The sequence below is a fragment of the Embiotoca jacksoni genome, unplaced genomic scaffold, assembly GCF_022577435.1.
Source record: "Embiotoca jacksoni isolate LCO1_2020_lvr unplaced genomic scaffold, fEmbJac1.0.p SCAF_22, whole genome shotgun sequence".
In the NCBI taxonomy this organism is placed as follows: domain Eukaryota; kingdom Metazoa; phylum Chordata; class Actinopteri; family Embiotocidae; genus Embiotoca; species Embiotoca jacksoni.
Genome location: NW_027185363.1, coordinates 515,001 through 527,224, shown reverse-complemented (window position 1 = coordinate 527,224; position 12,224 = coordinate 515,001). Strand labels below are relative to the sequence as shown.

General features: G+C 43.0%; 1 protein-coding gene across 4 annotated transcripts in view; it reads right to left on the bottom strand.

The window, feature by feature from the left end:
- The window catches only part of LOC138202787 (SPRY domain-containing SOCS box protein 4-like), a 70,708-nt gene that overhangs the window by 33,691 nt on the left and 24,793 nt on the right, over nucleotides 1-12,224 (bottom strand). For 2 of the 4 annotated variants that reach the window (XM_069157049.1, XM_069157050.1), the window contains exon 2: nucleotides 2,350-3,338. In XM_069157049.1, the coding sequence (XP_069013150.1) occupies nucleotides 2,350-3,082 (733 nt within the window). In that variant the 5' untranslated portion in view covers nucleotides 3,083-3,338. Of the gene's footprint in view, nucleotides 1-2,349; nucleotides 3,339-11,857; nucleotides 12,036-12,199 lie in introns of those variants that run through there. The other 2 variants (XM_069157047.1, XM_069157048.1) reach the window with 2 other exon arrangements.

Here is a 12,224-nt window from a genome sequence, read left to right as displayed (position 1 = left end):
TACAATAAACATTCATATTGAAAAAAAGATAGTGACAGCGAAACGTGAACTTACTTCTAAGGAAGAAATCGTGATTCTCATTTTATTGAGAAGTGCGCAGCCCTGATAACAAGCCACCTCGACAGCTTTAATTTTTTTTTTTTTTGGGTTTGGCCTCCACAATGAAACTCTTTGTTGAGTGAAATGATGTACAATCTTGAGAACAAACTGCCGGGGGAGTGCACAGCTTTGTACAGCGATAACAGAAAGAAGATCAGGGAGCTATTGGGACTGGCTTATGCTCGTAGATTCCTGGCTAACAATTGTTTTAGTGAGTAGTCACTAAAATCCATATTTTACTAAGATATTAATTTCTTTGTTCCACTTTCTGGTGTGACAACAAATGTCAATTTTTGTATTTCCCCGTCTCTTCTACACACACGCCTGCTCACCAATCAGGATGAGCCTTTCAACCTTCCCCCTCCTCCCCGCCTTAAGCTTTGCACATTTTCTATGGTCAACCTTCATTTCACAGCATGAAGTCTATATGCACGTAGAAGCGAGGGCTTTTAACAGACCCAATATCCTCCATATTCTCCTGGATGGGCCATCACACAGAGTCACCGTGAAATCTAGCAGGTGGCTCCATAAATGGAAAATAGCTGAGGTGAGAGGCTTTCAGCAGGCAAACTATGCACTTTGAACTAATCCTGAGATTAACCGACATCAGACAAGAGTGAGACCGCAGGATAAGAAATTCTTACAATTCAGCCAAGTGTTTTTGTTTTCATTCCGATTGATATTCTAGTCGGCCCGCTGCAATTTTAAGGCAAAAGCATCCCATTTGAAGCCAGGCTGAGGCTTGTGACCTGTTTTTAAGAGTAGAAAACAGGCTCTTGATGTCACGGTGTCCCTTTGAAAGTGGAGGACTTTCAAGAACATTTTCAAACAGAAATTTGAGATGATTGGGCAGAGAGAAATCCGACGTAACAAATCACACAGAGAGATGGTTTTCCTCACAGCTTTCTGCGGGAGTAACAGACAAAAACACACCCTGTTGTCATATCAAATAAGAACCATGGGGTTCTGCAAACGGAGAGGGAGGACAACTGCCACAGTCAGATCATAAAGCATGTTTTCATAACACACGCACACTTTCCCTTCCTGGCAGGCTGTGTCCGTCTATGTGCATTTAACAAGCGCTTCAAAGCGTCACTGTTTAGACGGCGATGGGAGAACGAGCCTGTGTCTTCTCTCATAACACACACACACACACACACACACACACACACACACACACACACACACACACACACACACACACACACACACACACACACACGTAGACAGACAGTGGGAGACTCCTGAGAACAAAAACATACCTTACTCTCATAGCTAAACGCAAAACGTGCAGAAAAACATCTAAACTTCTCGGCCTCAACTCATCTCCTCCTTTGACACAGATATTTCACACAGACTCAATAACCTCATGAAACAGTTATACAGCAAGATGAAGTGTTGCCACAATCGGGAGCTGTTCAGTGTAGAACAAAGCATTCAACAACAATCACTGAAACAGCCAAAATATCACAGCACTGATACCTGCAGGTGTAATGTGCAAGACTGCATAGGAGAAAATAACCTTTTAGCAAGTCTTCAGGCAGCACGACTAACAGCTTCTAGAGTCTGGGCAAAGCTCCAACACAATAAAATCACTGAAAGAAATGAGCTTCACATCCAGCAGGTCAGTTTATGAGGCTCTAAAAGGCACGCTTTTCCTCAGGGTCTGCAAATGTCCATTATCAACATTTGAATGTTCAGTAGGAAACACCTTCTTTGTCTGTCTTTGAGAGCTGAGCAGGAAACTGAAATTCACAGTCCTGTCTGGCTTCACAGACAGAATTGGAGATGATGGCTATTTAAAAAAACTAAAAACAACACTATAAAATTAGCAGTCAAACATCTGTGTACCACCTCAGCTTTTCCTGTAAACACTCTGATGCTTTCCATCCAAAGGTATTGAATAATCAGCGTTTCATCATGTGCGGATTTCTATCTTGCTTCTAACTTTCTGTTTGTTGCTAAAGAAAGTGAAATGTAAAATGTGCAATATCTGAGATTACACAGTTTCACAATAACAGAAAGGATGCGTGGCGACGTGTCTCAATCAGATTGGGTCACTTGGTCTTGTATTTGCAAAACTTTTTGGAAAGTTTGAAGCTCTAATTTTGTTGTTATTTCTATTACAAGAGGACAGTCTTGACTTTTCCTCACCTTAAATTTAAAGACACAACTACTGCTATGACGTATCATCAGTGAGTGCTCTCATAATGTAAATGTGTTATTAGTCACCAGACTGGGATTACTTACGATCTAGGCCGTTGATGTACTTCATGGATATCTCACAATGTCCCCACACAGCGCTGACGATGGGATACAGCTTCTTTCCTTTCAGCCCTCTGAATGCCACTCCTAGATACTGTCCGTCCAACATAAAGCTTAGCGTCCCTTCGTCCATGTCCAGAATCACTAGCAGAGAGTCCGGCAGGGTGAACGACTCCTCTGGCTCCAGGAAACAAGGGTAAAAAGGCAGCGAGTTGTGAGCCCGGTTCTTACTGTCGTGGTAAAGCCTATTGCGTCCCAGATCCCAGCCCCAGGACTCACAGTCCGACCCCACTAACGCCGTGTACCCAACAGAATGTAAAGGAGCTTCAGAGGTCGCCACCCCGATCACGGCGTGGGTGCCTCGCTGCCTCGCAGGCCAGTGGATCCTCCACACATGGAGACCCCGCGTGTATCCGACCCACCCCCGGATGCAGTCCGTGCTCTGAGCGACCGGGTGGCGGTGAAACGTCAACTTGTCGTCGTCTTTGATGAAGATGTTGAGCGAGCGGTCGTCAGGGTTCCACGCGTGACGGAGCTGGGTCTCCGTTCCAGCACACGGCATGTCCAGTAGGAGATCCAGCCGGGGAGGTTTTGAGAAATCTGGGCCCCTCAACTCCGGGTGCTGCCGGCGGTGAGGTGTGGGCCGGTAGGACGGGGAACCGCCACTCTCCCCGCGACCGTCTACCGATTTAATGCTGCCTGAGATCTTCTGCCCCATGGCTGCGATGGAAGCGTTGACGGAAGGAAGGGGGAGGAAGGGTTGGGGGTGGATGGGGGAGGTGGTGTATGTGCAGGTGGGTGCTGCGCGGCGCTGAGCTCGACGTTACCTCATCAATGCGGTGAAGCTGAGGCGAGAGTTCCCAACTGGAGAGTGATGGAGAGAGATGGAGGAGGAGGAGGTAATGAATGGAAGATGTATGTGATCTGGTTTCATGCCACAAAAGTCTTCAGAAAGACAAGGGCTGCTGCCACTCCTGTCGAGAGAAGGACAAGAAGAAAAAAAAAAGACTAAAATTAGGGATTAATACCACAAAATTCTACTCGTTTTCAGTGAAGCACAGTTAAGCAGAGGAAGTGCTGGCGATGACAGACAGAGAGGGATAAAAGAGTTGGTGAAAGAGAAGCACACTGATAGCAAGTGTTGGCAAATCTCCTCTTTTCACAGATTTTGTGTGGCTTTGTTTTTATAGGGATAAACAATGAACAGGATGAACAAGCATGCACACTAACACACACTGGCAGAAGTGCACATACATTTCCTCTGACTCATCCTGCACCCACACACTCATGTGCCAACACCAATACATGCGTGTAACCCTCCAAACATTCCTCAAGTTGTGCAACACAGCCCAGATCTGAACCTGGCTCACTCTCATTTAGGTAATGTCATTTTAATGAGTGTTGTCTGAGTCTGCAGAAAAAATAAACAGAAGGAAAAGAAAAACAAAAGGTAATAATTCATCTCCAGTCCTTCGTGTAACAGTTGAAAAAGTCATCTTGACACTAATCCTCCTACAGATATGTGATGGACCTGGTACTTTACAGCAGCATCTAAAGAAATGTTTATGTATATGACAAATGCAAATCCTAGTGAGCAATAACCACAGCTATACAATGTTGTGGTATAATTTTTAGAAAGCAATTTACATTTTTATATCATTTTCAGTATAATATCTTTGTTTGCGGTGCTAGCGTCCCAGTTTTAGTTTAGTTTTGAGTCTGTTTAAGTTTAATGCGCTTCCAGTTTTGTTCATTTTCAAGTAATTATTATACCCTAACCCTTTCCTCTTATCAATTTGATTTTAAAACCTATTGGGAAAAAAAAGAAAAACATACATATTTTAACTAGTTTATTTTGGTGGTTTTTTTTATTTGTATTTATTCTAAATGCAGCACAGTCAGTTTTAAGTCCAAATACACAGTTTTATTGAATTTGTTCACATAGTCTTAGATTGTTATTTTAGTTAACAATAGTTGAACCTCAACACATTATTTTGGCATATGAAGTCACTATGACTGTGATCTGAAACTGACATAATGATCTCTTCCAAGAATGGCAGATGGTGCTTCCCATTCACAGGAAACGAGTCAGTCACAATTTGGGTAGATGAGGAAGTGGATGACTCAACTCTGTACATGTCTGGTGCTTCTGTTTACCTCATCCGCCACAAAGCACCCTTTTTTTTTTTTTATCCGTAAGCTGAACTGATGCTTCTTCTCGTAAGAGTGTCTCTCACCAGGAGTGATACACATCTTATTTATGTGTCAACACTGCACTGGATACAGAAAACAAAAGCAAAAGCAAAAAAGGTAGCAACAAAAGGTTGGAACTCATTCTACTCTCAATAATGTAATATCATTATTTACACTTTAAGATAATTGCTTTTCACTTTATTATCTCAATCTATACATGAATCAGTTACTTAAGCCTGGAAAACCCAAAATAACGAGTTGAAATATACTTCAAAAGTAAAATTTTAGAGGCCACTGGTTGTATTTGTCTATAATGTGATTTGCTTTAAGGTTAATATTAAAAATATTAACATATAATATGAACCTTAAACAAAGACCATTGACACAAGCACAAATATTTCCGATAAACCAGACAGCCACCACACCACAAACTGAAGTCATGGTACAATTTCACACATACTGTACAGACACACACACATACACACACACACACACACACACACACACACACGGTTCATCTTTGTGAGAACATTCCCTTCCATAATGCATTTCCCATCCCCTCACCCTGTCCTTAGCCATCACGACTAAATGCCTGACCCAAACCTATTTCAAACTTGAGTCTTAACTCTCACAGCCCTTTGAAGGTGAGTCAGAAAGTGAAGACCGCTCAAAATGGTCTCACTTTCCCAAAATATCCTCCCTCTCCCAGAGTCTACAACTTAAACTGGTCCTCAGGAAGAGAGTTGTACTGTCTCAGTCTGACCACTTGCCCATCTCTGTTTTTGGCAGCTGGCAGCAGCCATGCCAACCAATATGTGCCACTACTCAGTTTACTCCTCAGCATGAGAGGAATCAGTGCTCGGACACCCACACCCACACACAGCACAGACAGCTGCGTCAGTGTGTGTCATCACGTCTGGCAGGTGGGTTCAGGGTGGATGCTGCCTGGAAGATTCCAGAGTCATCGCTGCCAAACTTCAGCCAAAGAACACACTATTTAACACTGTATAAACTATCAGTGTGTTTGTGTGTGTGTGTCTCAGCTGGCACAGCGTGTTGGATGACGATATGGCATTATGGGCTGTCATCAAGAAGGCACTTGGCCTCTGAACCCGTATCGTCACGGTCACCGTTGCGTAGTAACCTCGCAAGAGGTTGGTGATGGGCTGGCGCGGCGTCTGCTGCTGCGAATAGCGGCAACATGCTTCTCCCATCTGTTGTTTACTTTCCCTCCCGCCCGTCCCTCCCTCCCTCCCCCCCCTCCCTCGATCTCTCTCATCTTCTGCAACTAGCTCCTTCAGGCTACACTCGTTCCTCCTCCCTTTATCTGTACACTCAGCTGGGTTAGACAGGTATGGAGTGCACAGAGGCTAACATGGGAGTACACACATGTAAACACACACACATGAATAAATACAAAATGCATGTGATAGTATGATTTAGGGCTGCAAGACAATTATTTTCAATAACTATTCATCAGTTATTAATCTACCATGTTTCTCTTGATTAACTGACTGACCTTTTGATGTATAAAATGTCAGAAAATAGACTTTTTGCCCAATTTGTATCACATAAGAGAACCGGAATTCATTTTTAGAAGTTCAAATTACTTCAACAATTAATTGGCTACCAATCATTGAGCAGCAATATGGAAGAATGAAGAGGGAGACTGTGAGAAAGAAATAAGGAATTGATTTGGAATGAGACAAGTTCAGGAAAAAGTACAAGTTACAAGTAAACTGTACTAAAAGCTATGTAAAAGTAGAAAAGCAGGAGATAAGGAGGCAGGTAGAGGGTAGACAGACCATATTGTGCACCTGGTGTGCGGGCTGGCTTCATCTGGCCTCTCCCGCTGTACTACTAACAACCTCCAGTCACCAGAAAGCTTGTGTGAGGGAGGTGTGTGCGTTTCTATGTGTGTGACGTTATGTGAGAGGAGGATGCTGCGTGTGTGGGTGTCTGTCAGTTTGTCTGTCTTTGTCACACACTGTGTATCATTTAAAACTGTCCAACAAGCTCTGACAGTGCAGACAGACTTTGAAGTATCACACACACACACACACACACACACAAATACACAGCTCACACAGTGAGAGGAAACTGCTGAGGAACCACTCACTCATACGTCATCACTCTGAGAACAGACCAGAACTGTCTGTGGGCTTTTCCACACAAGCCATGTCAGTTCTCCACGGGAGCCAAAACCCTATGAATAAATATCAATTTATGATTAGCAGAAAACAAGTCCTGTTGTGTTTTCCATGCAGTGTTAAATACAGTAGTATTTAGTGTACGTGTGCGATTGCTTTTGTCTCAGGACAATCAGGACCAGTGACTCACAAGGCCACACAGGATGAGGACTAACAGCTTGACAGTCATTCAGCCTTCTTGTTTGTCTGTCCTTTCATAGTCTGAGAGTGTGCACGTATGTGCGCATGTCTTTTCATCCCAGATCAGCTTGTCTAAAGTTATAACCCAAACCCCTGCAGACAGTGACAGCCAGAGAAACAGCTGTTGGATTGCACCACTAATTAGGTGTGTGTTCTTTTTTTTCTTTTTTTTAAAATAAGCCATTATGATTTACCTCGGTTGAAACTGCATGATTGTACCTACATGGACGGGCTGTCTAAATAGAGCTCTCCAGCCTATGTAATGAAAACGCTATGGCTCACTGACGCTGATGAGATACTATTTAACAAGCAAAATTTATGCATTTTAAAACAAAAAGGTGTGCCTAAGAAAATCAGTTAATGCCATAAAAGTAATGTCTCCATTCAGCAACTGGTTATTGGCTTAGATAAAGTGTTAATGAGGTGCTGGTAGATGGATTTTGTTAGCAGAGCCAGGCTACCTGTTTACCTTTCTTTTCAATATTCATGGTAATCATTTTAACAGGCTGCTGGTTGTTTCTTTCCATTTACTGCAGAGCCATTAAGAGTCACATCAATCTCAATCTAACTTCCAGCAACAAAAAAAAAAAAAAAGTAAATCATCTTAATTCCCAAAACACCATTCACTTTCTTTATGCAATTTCCACTCACTAAGAGCAAAAGGGTTATGACGTGCAACACAGCCAAACTCCATTTCAGTCAACCTTAATGACCTCTGAGACACCAGGCACATTGATTTTTGAAACACGCTGTGCAGCGAGTGGCAGGTTCATTTGTCTATTTCAGTTATCACACCAGAGATATAACAGCTTCCTCCTAAAATATTGAGGTGTCTGTGTTTCTCTAAAGGAAATGCTATGACTCTGTGTTTAATACGCTATCAATGTGCAAAATTAAATCTTTAACTCACCTGTCAGGGTTTGGTGAACTCAAATTATTCTAGTTGTAAATGCTTATTTAAGAACAGAATTAGTTGTGTGTTAATTTAAAACTTGCTCACTTGCTGATATGTTGGTCATGCCTGAACTTCATCATGGAGAGCAGGAGAGCTGTATTTGACAGGAAACACTGTGAAGCCTGAGAGCAGGCAAAGGGCAGACCAATTTCATATGTCTCATTTTAACAGAGTCACTGTAGCTTTGCTGAACCCCGTGTTCTTGTTTTGCCTTTCAACTCAAAGACGTTTATTCATTCTAAGGCCATATCACTTCATACCACCATCACACAAGTGATTTTAAAAACACTCCAACCTCATCTGAACCTCAACTGTTGTGCTAAATTACCCTGACTTTGCCTCATTCTTATGACCTCCGAAACAAGAATCACAACGTGGTCACTTCTTCCACTTCCCACTCCTGGGAGTACATATGGGCAGCGTGGTGTACAAAAACAGAGCTCACATGCAACCCCAAACACAAATTTATATTATACGCCATCTAGTCATAGCAACAGCTGGACCCACTAGATTAAACAAACTGCCATCCTCTCCACATTGCTGACATTCATTCCTGCTGAGGGAATCCCTGGGTAGCCGAGGAAGTCTTCACGAGACATAAACTGTATCGTCTGGCTACTAATGTAATCTCAAAGTACAGACGGAGACTCCAGCCTGGGACCTTAACTTTTTCTCACTGCCGATGAGAAGAATAGGTGCACTTACAAAAGCATCTTTGGACTTCTTGGGCAGTTGTAGAAGGAGATATCACCTCTCTTTTATCACAGTCTCTTATTTCCTGTTCTCTTATCCATTTGTCTCTGCCCCCTGTCTCTCTGCCTTAGTGCCGGTAAATCCACGGGGAGCTCTGCAGAGCTGACACTCTGGCAATTGGTACAACTTATCTCGGGCCTGCCACCAAATGCCCCAGCGTCTACCATGCGGCAATCAATGCCAAGCTTAGCAGGCAGAAAAAGCATGGTTGGCAAAACACCGGACACCAGCAAATTCACACATAGCTGCCTGCTAGTACATATGTTCACTGACAGTCACCCCCCCTCATACAGAGATGAATTCACGCATGTATTGCGAAAGTTCTCTGATTCATTACTTTTCATATATTCCCACTCCAAAAAGAAGAGTGCCATCCCTTCTTTCTTCCGTCACAGTCTGAACCATTTTATAAAGTAACTCCAATCCTCGTGTCCCTGATGAATCATGTTCCTTGTCCCACAGCTTCCTCCTCTGTTTGCTTTAGTCTGATTTCTTGAAATGAAAAATTCCTCCTTAAATGTCCCTCGCTTTTTCTCTTCTACAGTAAATTGAATGGCTGGTGATACACGATGACTAAACTGTTTCCTTAAAACAAATTGAATGTAGTGTATTTAAAAAGACTGAAACACAGAAGATCTACGAACACACATACGCTGTCTGCTCCTAAGTTCTTATACTTCTCTGTCGTGACACTTTAAAATCCATGGTGCACTAAGGGAGGACCGTTAGTGCTCCAGTGATTGAACACTCCTCTGCGGACAGCTACGCAAAGCCTATTAATCTCCCTCGCATATATATGGATACACACACACACACACACACACACACACACACACACACACATACGTATAGACAGAGAAGGCCTTGTCGATGCCATCCATAAAGCTCCCTGGGGGGAGCAGTATATTCCGGTGGAAGATTCACAACCCCAGCAGTTATGAAAGTGAATCAAAGTCTGCCTGAATATGACACACTGCTGCTGCCTCACTCATTACACATCCAAACCGCTTGCACAAATATGATGAAACACATCACGCTACGCAACCCAAACGCAATCCAACAAATTATTTTTAACTCTCTTACAATGGAATAACGTCTAAAACTACATTGGGTCACAGATTTTAGGGGGTCTCGCTGGACAGCTTTATACACCTAAAATAAGAGAAACTGAAGAGCTAAAAGTTTTTGTAGAGCTGATGAAGAGTCCATTTATTGATTAGTCAACTGGCAGCAGGATCATTAACATCAGTTTTAATTGATTAGTCATTTCATTTCTTTTTTTTTTCTTTTTTTTTATAAAGAAACCAAACTATGCCATGTTAGAAGCTCTGAGGCTGTTCTTAGTCACTTCTTAGAGCTAAATGCTAATTTCAGCATGCTAACATACTAACGAACATGCTGATGTTTAGAGAGTGATGTTGCCATGTTGACCATCTTAGCGAAGTGCTTTGCTTATGTTTACTAATTAGCACTAAGGTGCAGTTGAAGATGATGGGAATGTTCAAATGGCAAATTTAAATTTGGACCTGATGATGGCGACCATTATTTTAGCTCTGCCTCTCTACTGCTAACAGCTACAGTCGCTGTAATTACAGTCTGGAAACCTCACTCAGAAACCAATACCAATTGGTAACACCAATCTAGGCCTCCATGACTGTTCGTACAAAATTTCATATCAATCCACCCAATAGTTGTTAAGATATTTCAGTCTGGACAAAAGTGGTGGACCAATAGACCAACACTGATATCTCTTCAGCTTCAAATTGTAAATTATATTTGAGTTTTGAACCAACAATGCAAGCAATGTGAAGCGAGCAATTTTCCTAAAAATTTGTATAGACTTTTATAGAAATCATCAATTCATCAAATGATCATTTGAAGGTAATAGAAATAATTGCAGCCTCAGCTCTGTGACACACAGAAGCACATGTTTTATGATGGAGGTACATCTCTCTCCGCACAGTGTTAATTCGAATTGTTTAATGCAAAGTGGAAAGCATAGTGCTGTGCCAGGACATTTGACAGGGAAAAGTGTACACACACACACACACACACACACACACACACACACACACACACACACACACACACACACACACACACACACTCACTCACTCACTCACTCACCAGGACTCACACAAACAGCATGATACTGAGAAACCTCCCCACTGTTCACAAATTGCAACCAGGGGAAGACAGAAATGGAAGAGACAGAAGCAAAAGAAATTTAAAGCGGTGCCCGAACAAGTGACAAATAGGGGTACTAACTACAAAAAACAGGCAGGGGCTGTGATGGAGGAAAGCTGTATGGATCTGAGTGAAATACAGAGAGCGAAAGGGAACACAAACAATAGAAGAGAGAAAGAGGGAGAGAGAAACAGAGGTCAGCAGCTGACAAAACAATAAAGATAAAGACAGAAAGGAGAGCTGCTATCTCTATCCCAGGATGGACCACACAAATAAACCCTCCCACCCCAATCCATAGACTGAACACAACACTGTGAGAAAAGCTACTGTAGACAGTGTGTGTGTGTGAGTGAGCTGCCAGAATAGAGGTGTTTGTAACATATAGACAAACAGTGTGTTTAAAAATAGAAAGCAGGATCTATCCTATTATTGTATGTGAGCAAGGAGCCTATTCTCAAACTCTCAACTCTATCCCTCCCAAACAAAAGCGAGCGCGCAAGCACACACACACACACACACACACACACACACACACACACACACACACACACACACACACACACACACACACACACAGGGGTATCCCAGCTGGCCAGCTGAGACCTTGAGACCATTAAGAAAATTAAAGGCGACAAGATGAGAGGAAGCAGGGGAGGGACAGAGGAGGAAGGAGAGGCTCAGCGTAAGGTAGCATCCACATGAGAAGAGAACATTCAGTGGATCGTCAGAAGGTAAACAGCAGCAGCGCTTGGGCTCATCTTCACTAATAAACACATAATGACAAACAAATCATACTTACAGCTACTTTTAAACCTCAGGCATGAATTGAATATCGCTGTACAAACTATCAGGAAGAACAGAGCATCACACACACACACACACACACACACACACACACACACACACACAGCTGTAGGGCTACTCTGTGTCCTCCACACACACTCCTGAAATAGGAACAATCTCTCTTAGCGTTGACAAACTGATTGTAGACAACACATCAGATCAAGCTGCTTACAATGGCTCTCCAGTGACTTTTCTCACGTCTCGCTGCATATAGCTGTTCAGCCCGAGTCCATGTTCGAAATCCAAGCGGCAGCCAAAAACACACCTCAACTCTTCCAGCCAGTCGCCAGCAGTGAGAAGAAAAAAAAGAAAAAAAAAAACAGAGGAAGCCAGGAGGAAGGAGGAGAGCAGCAGCCGGCAAGACTGACTGAAACAGAAAGAGAGAGGATCTCTCTTTCCTGAGAGCTGTCCACCTCTGCTTCCTTCTCCTCCACCACCCTGGCTTTTCTCCTCCCTGAGGCTATCACTTCTTCCTCACCACCACCACCACCACCACCACCTTCCCCCGACTCACTTGTGCGCCAACTCCGACTCCTGAG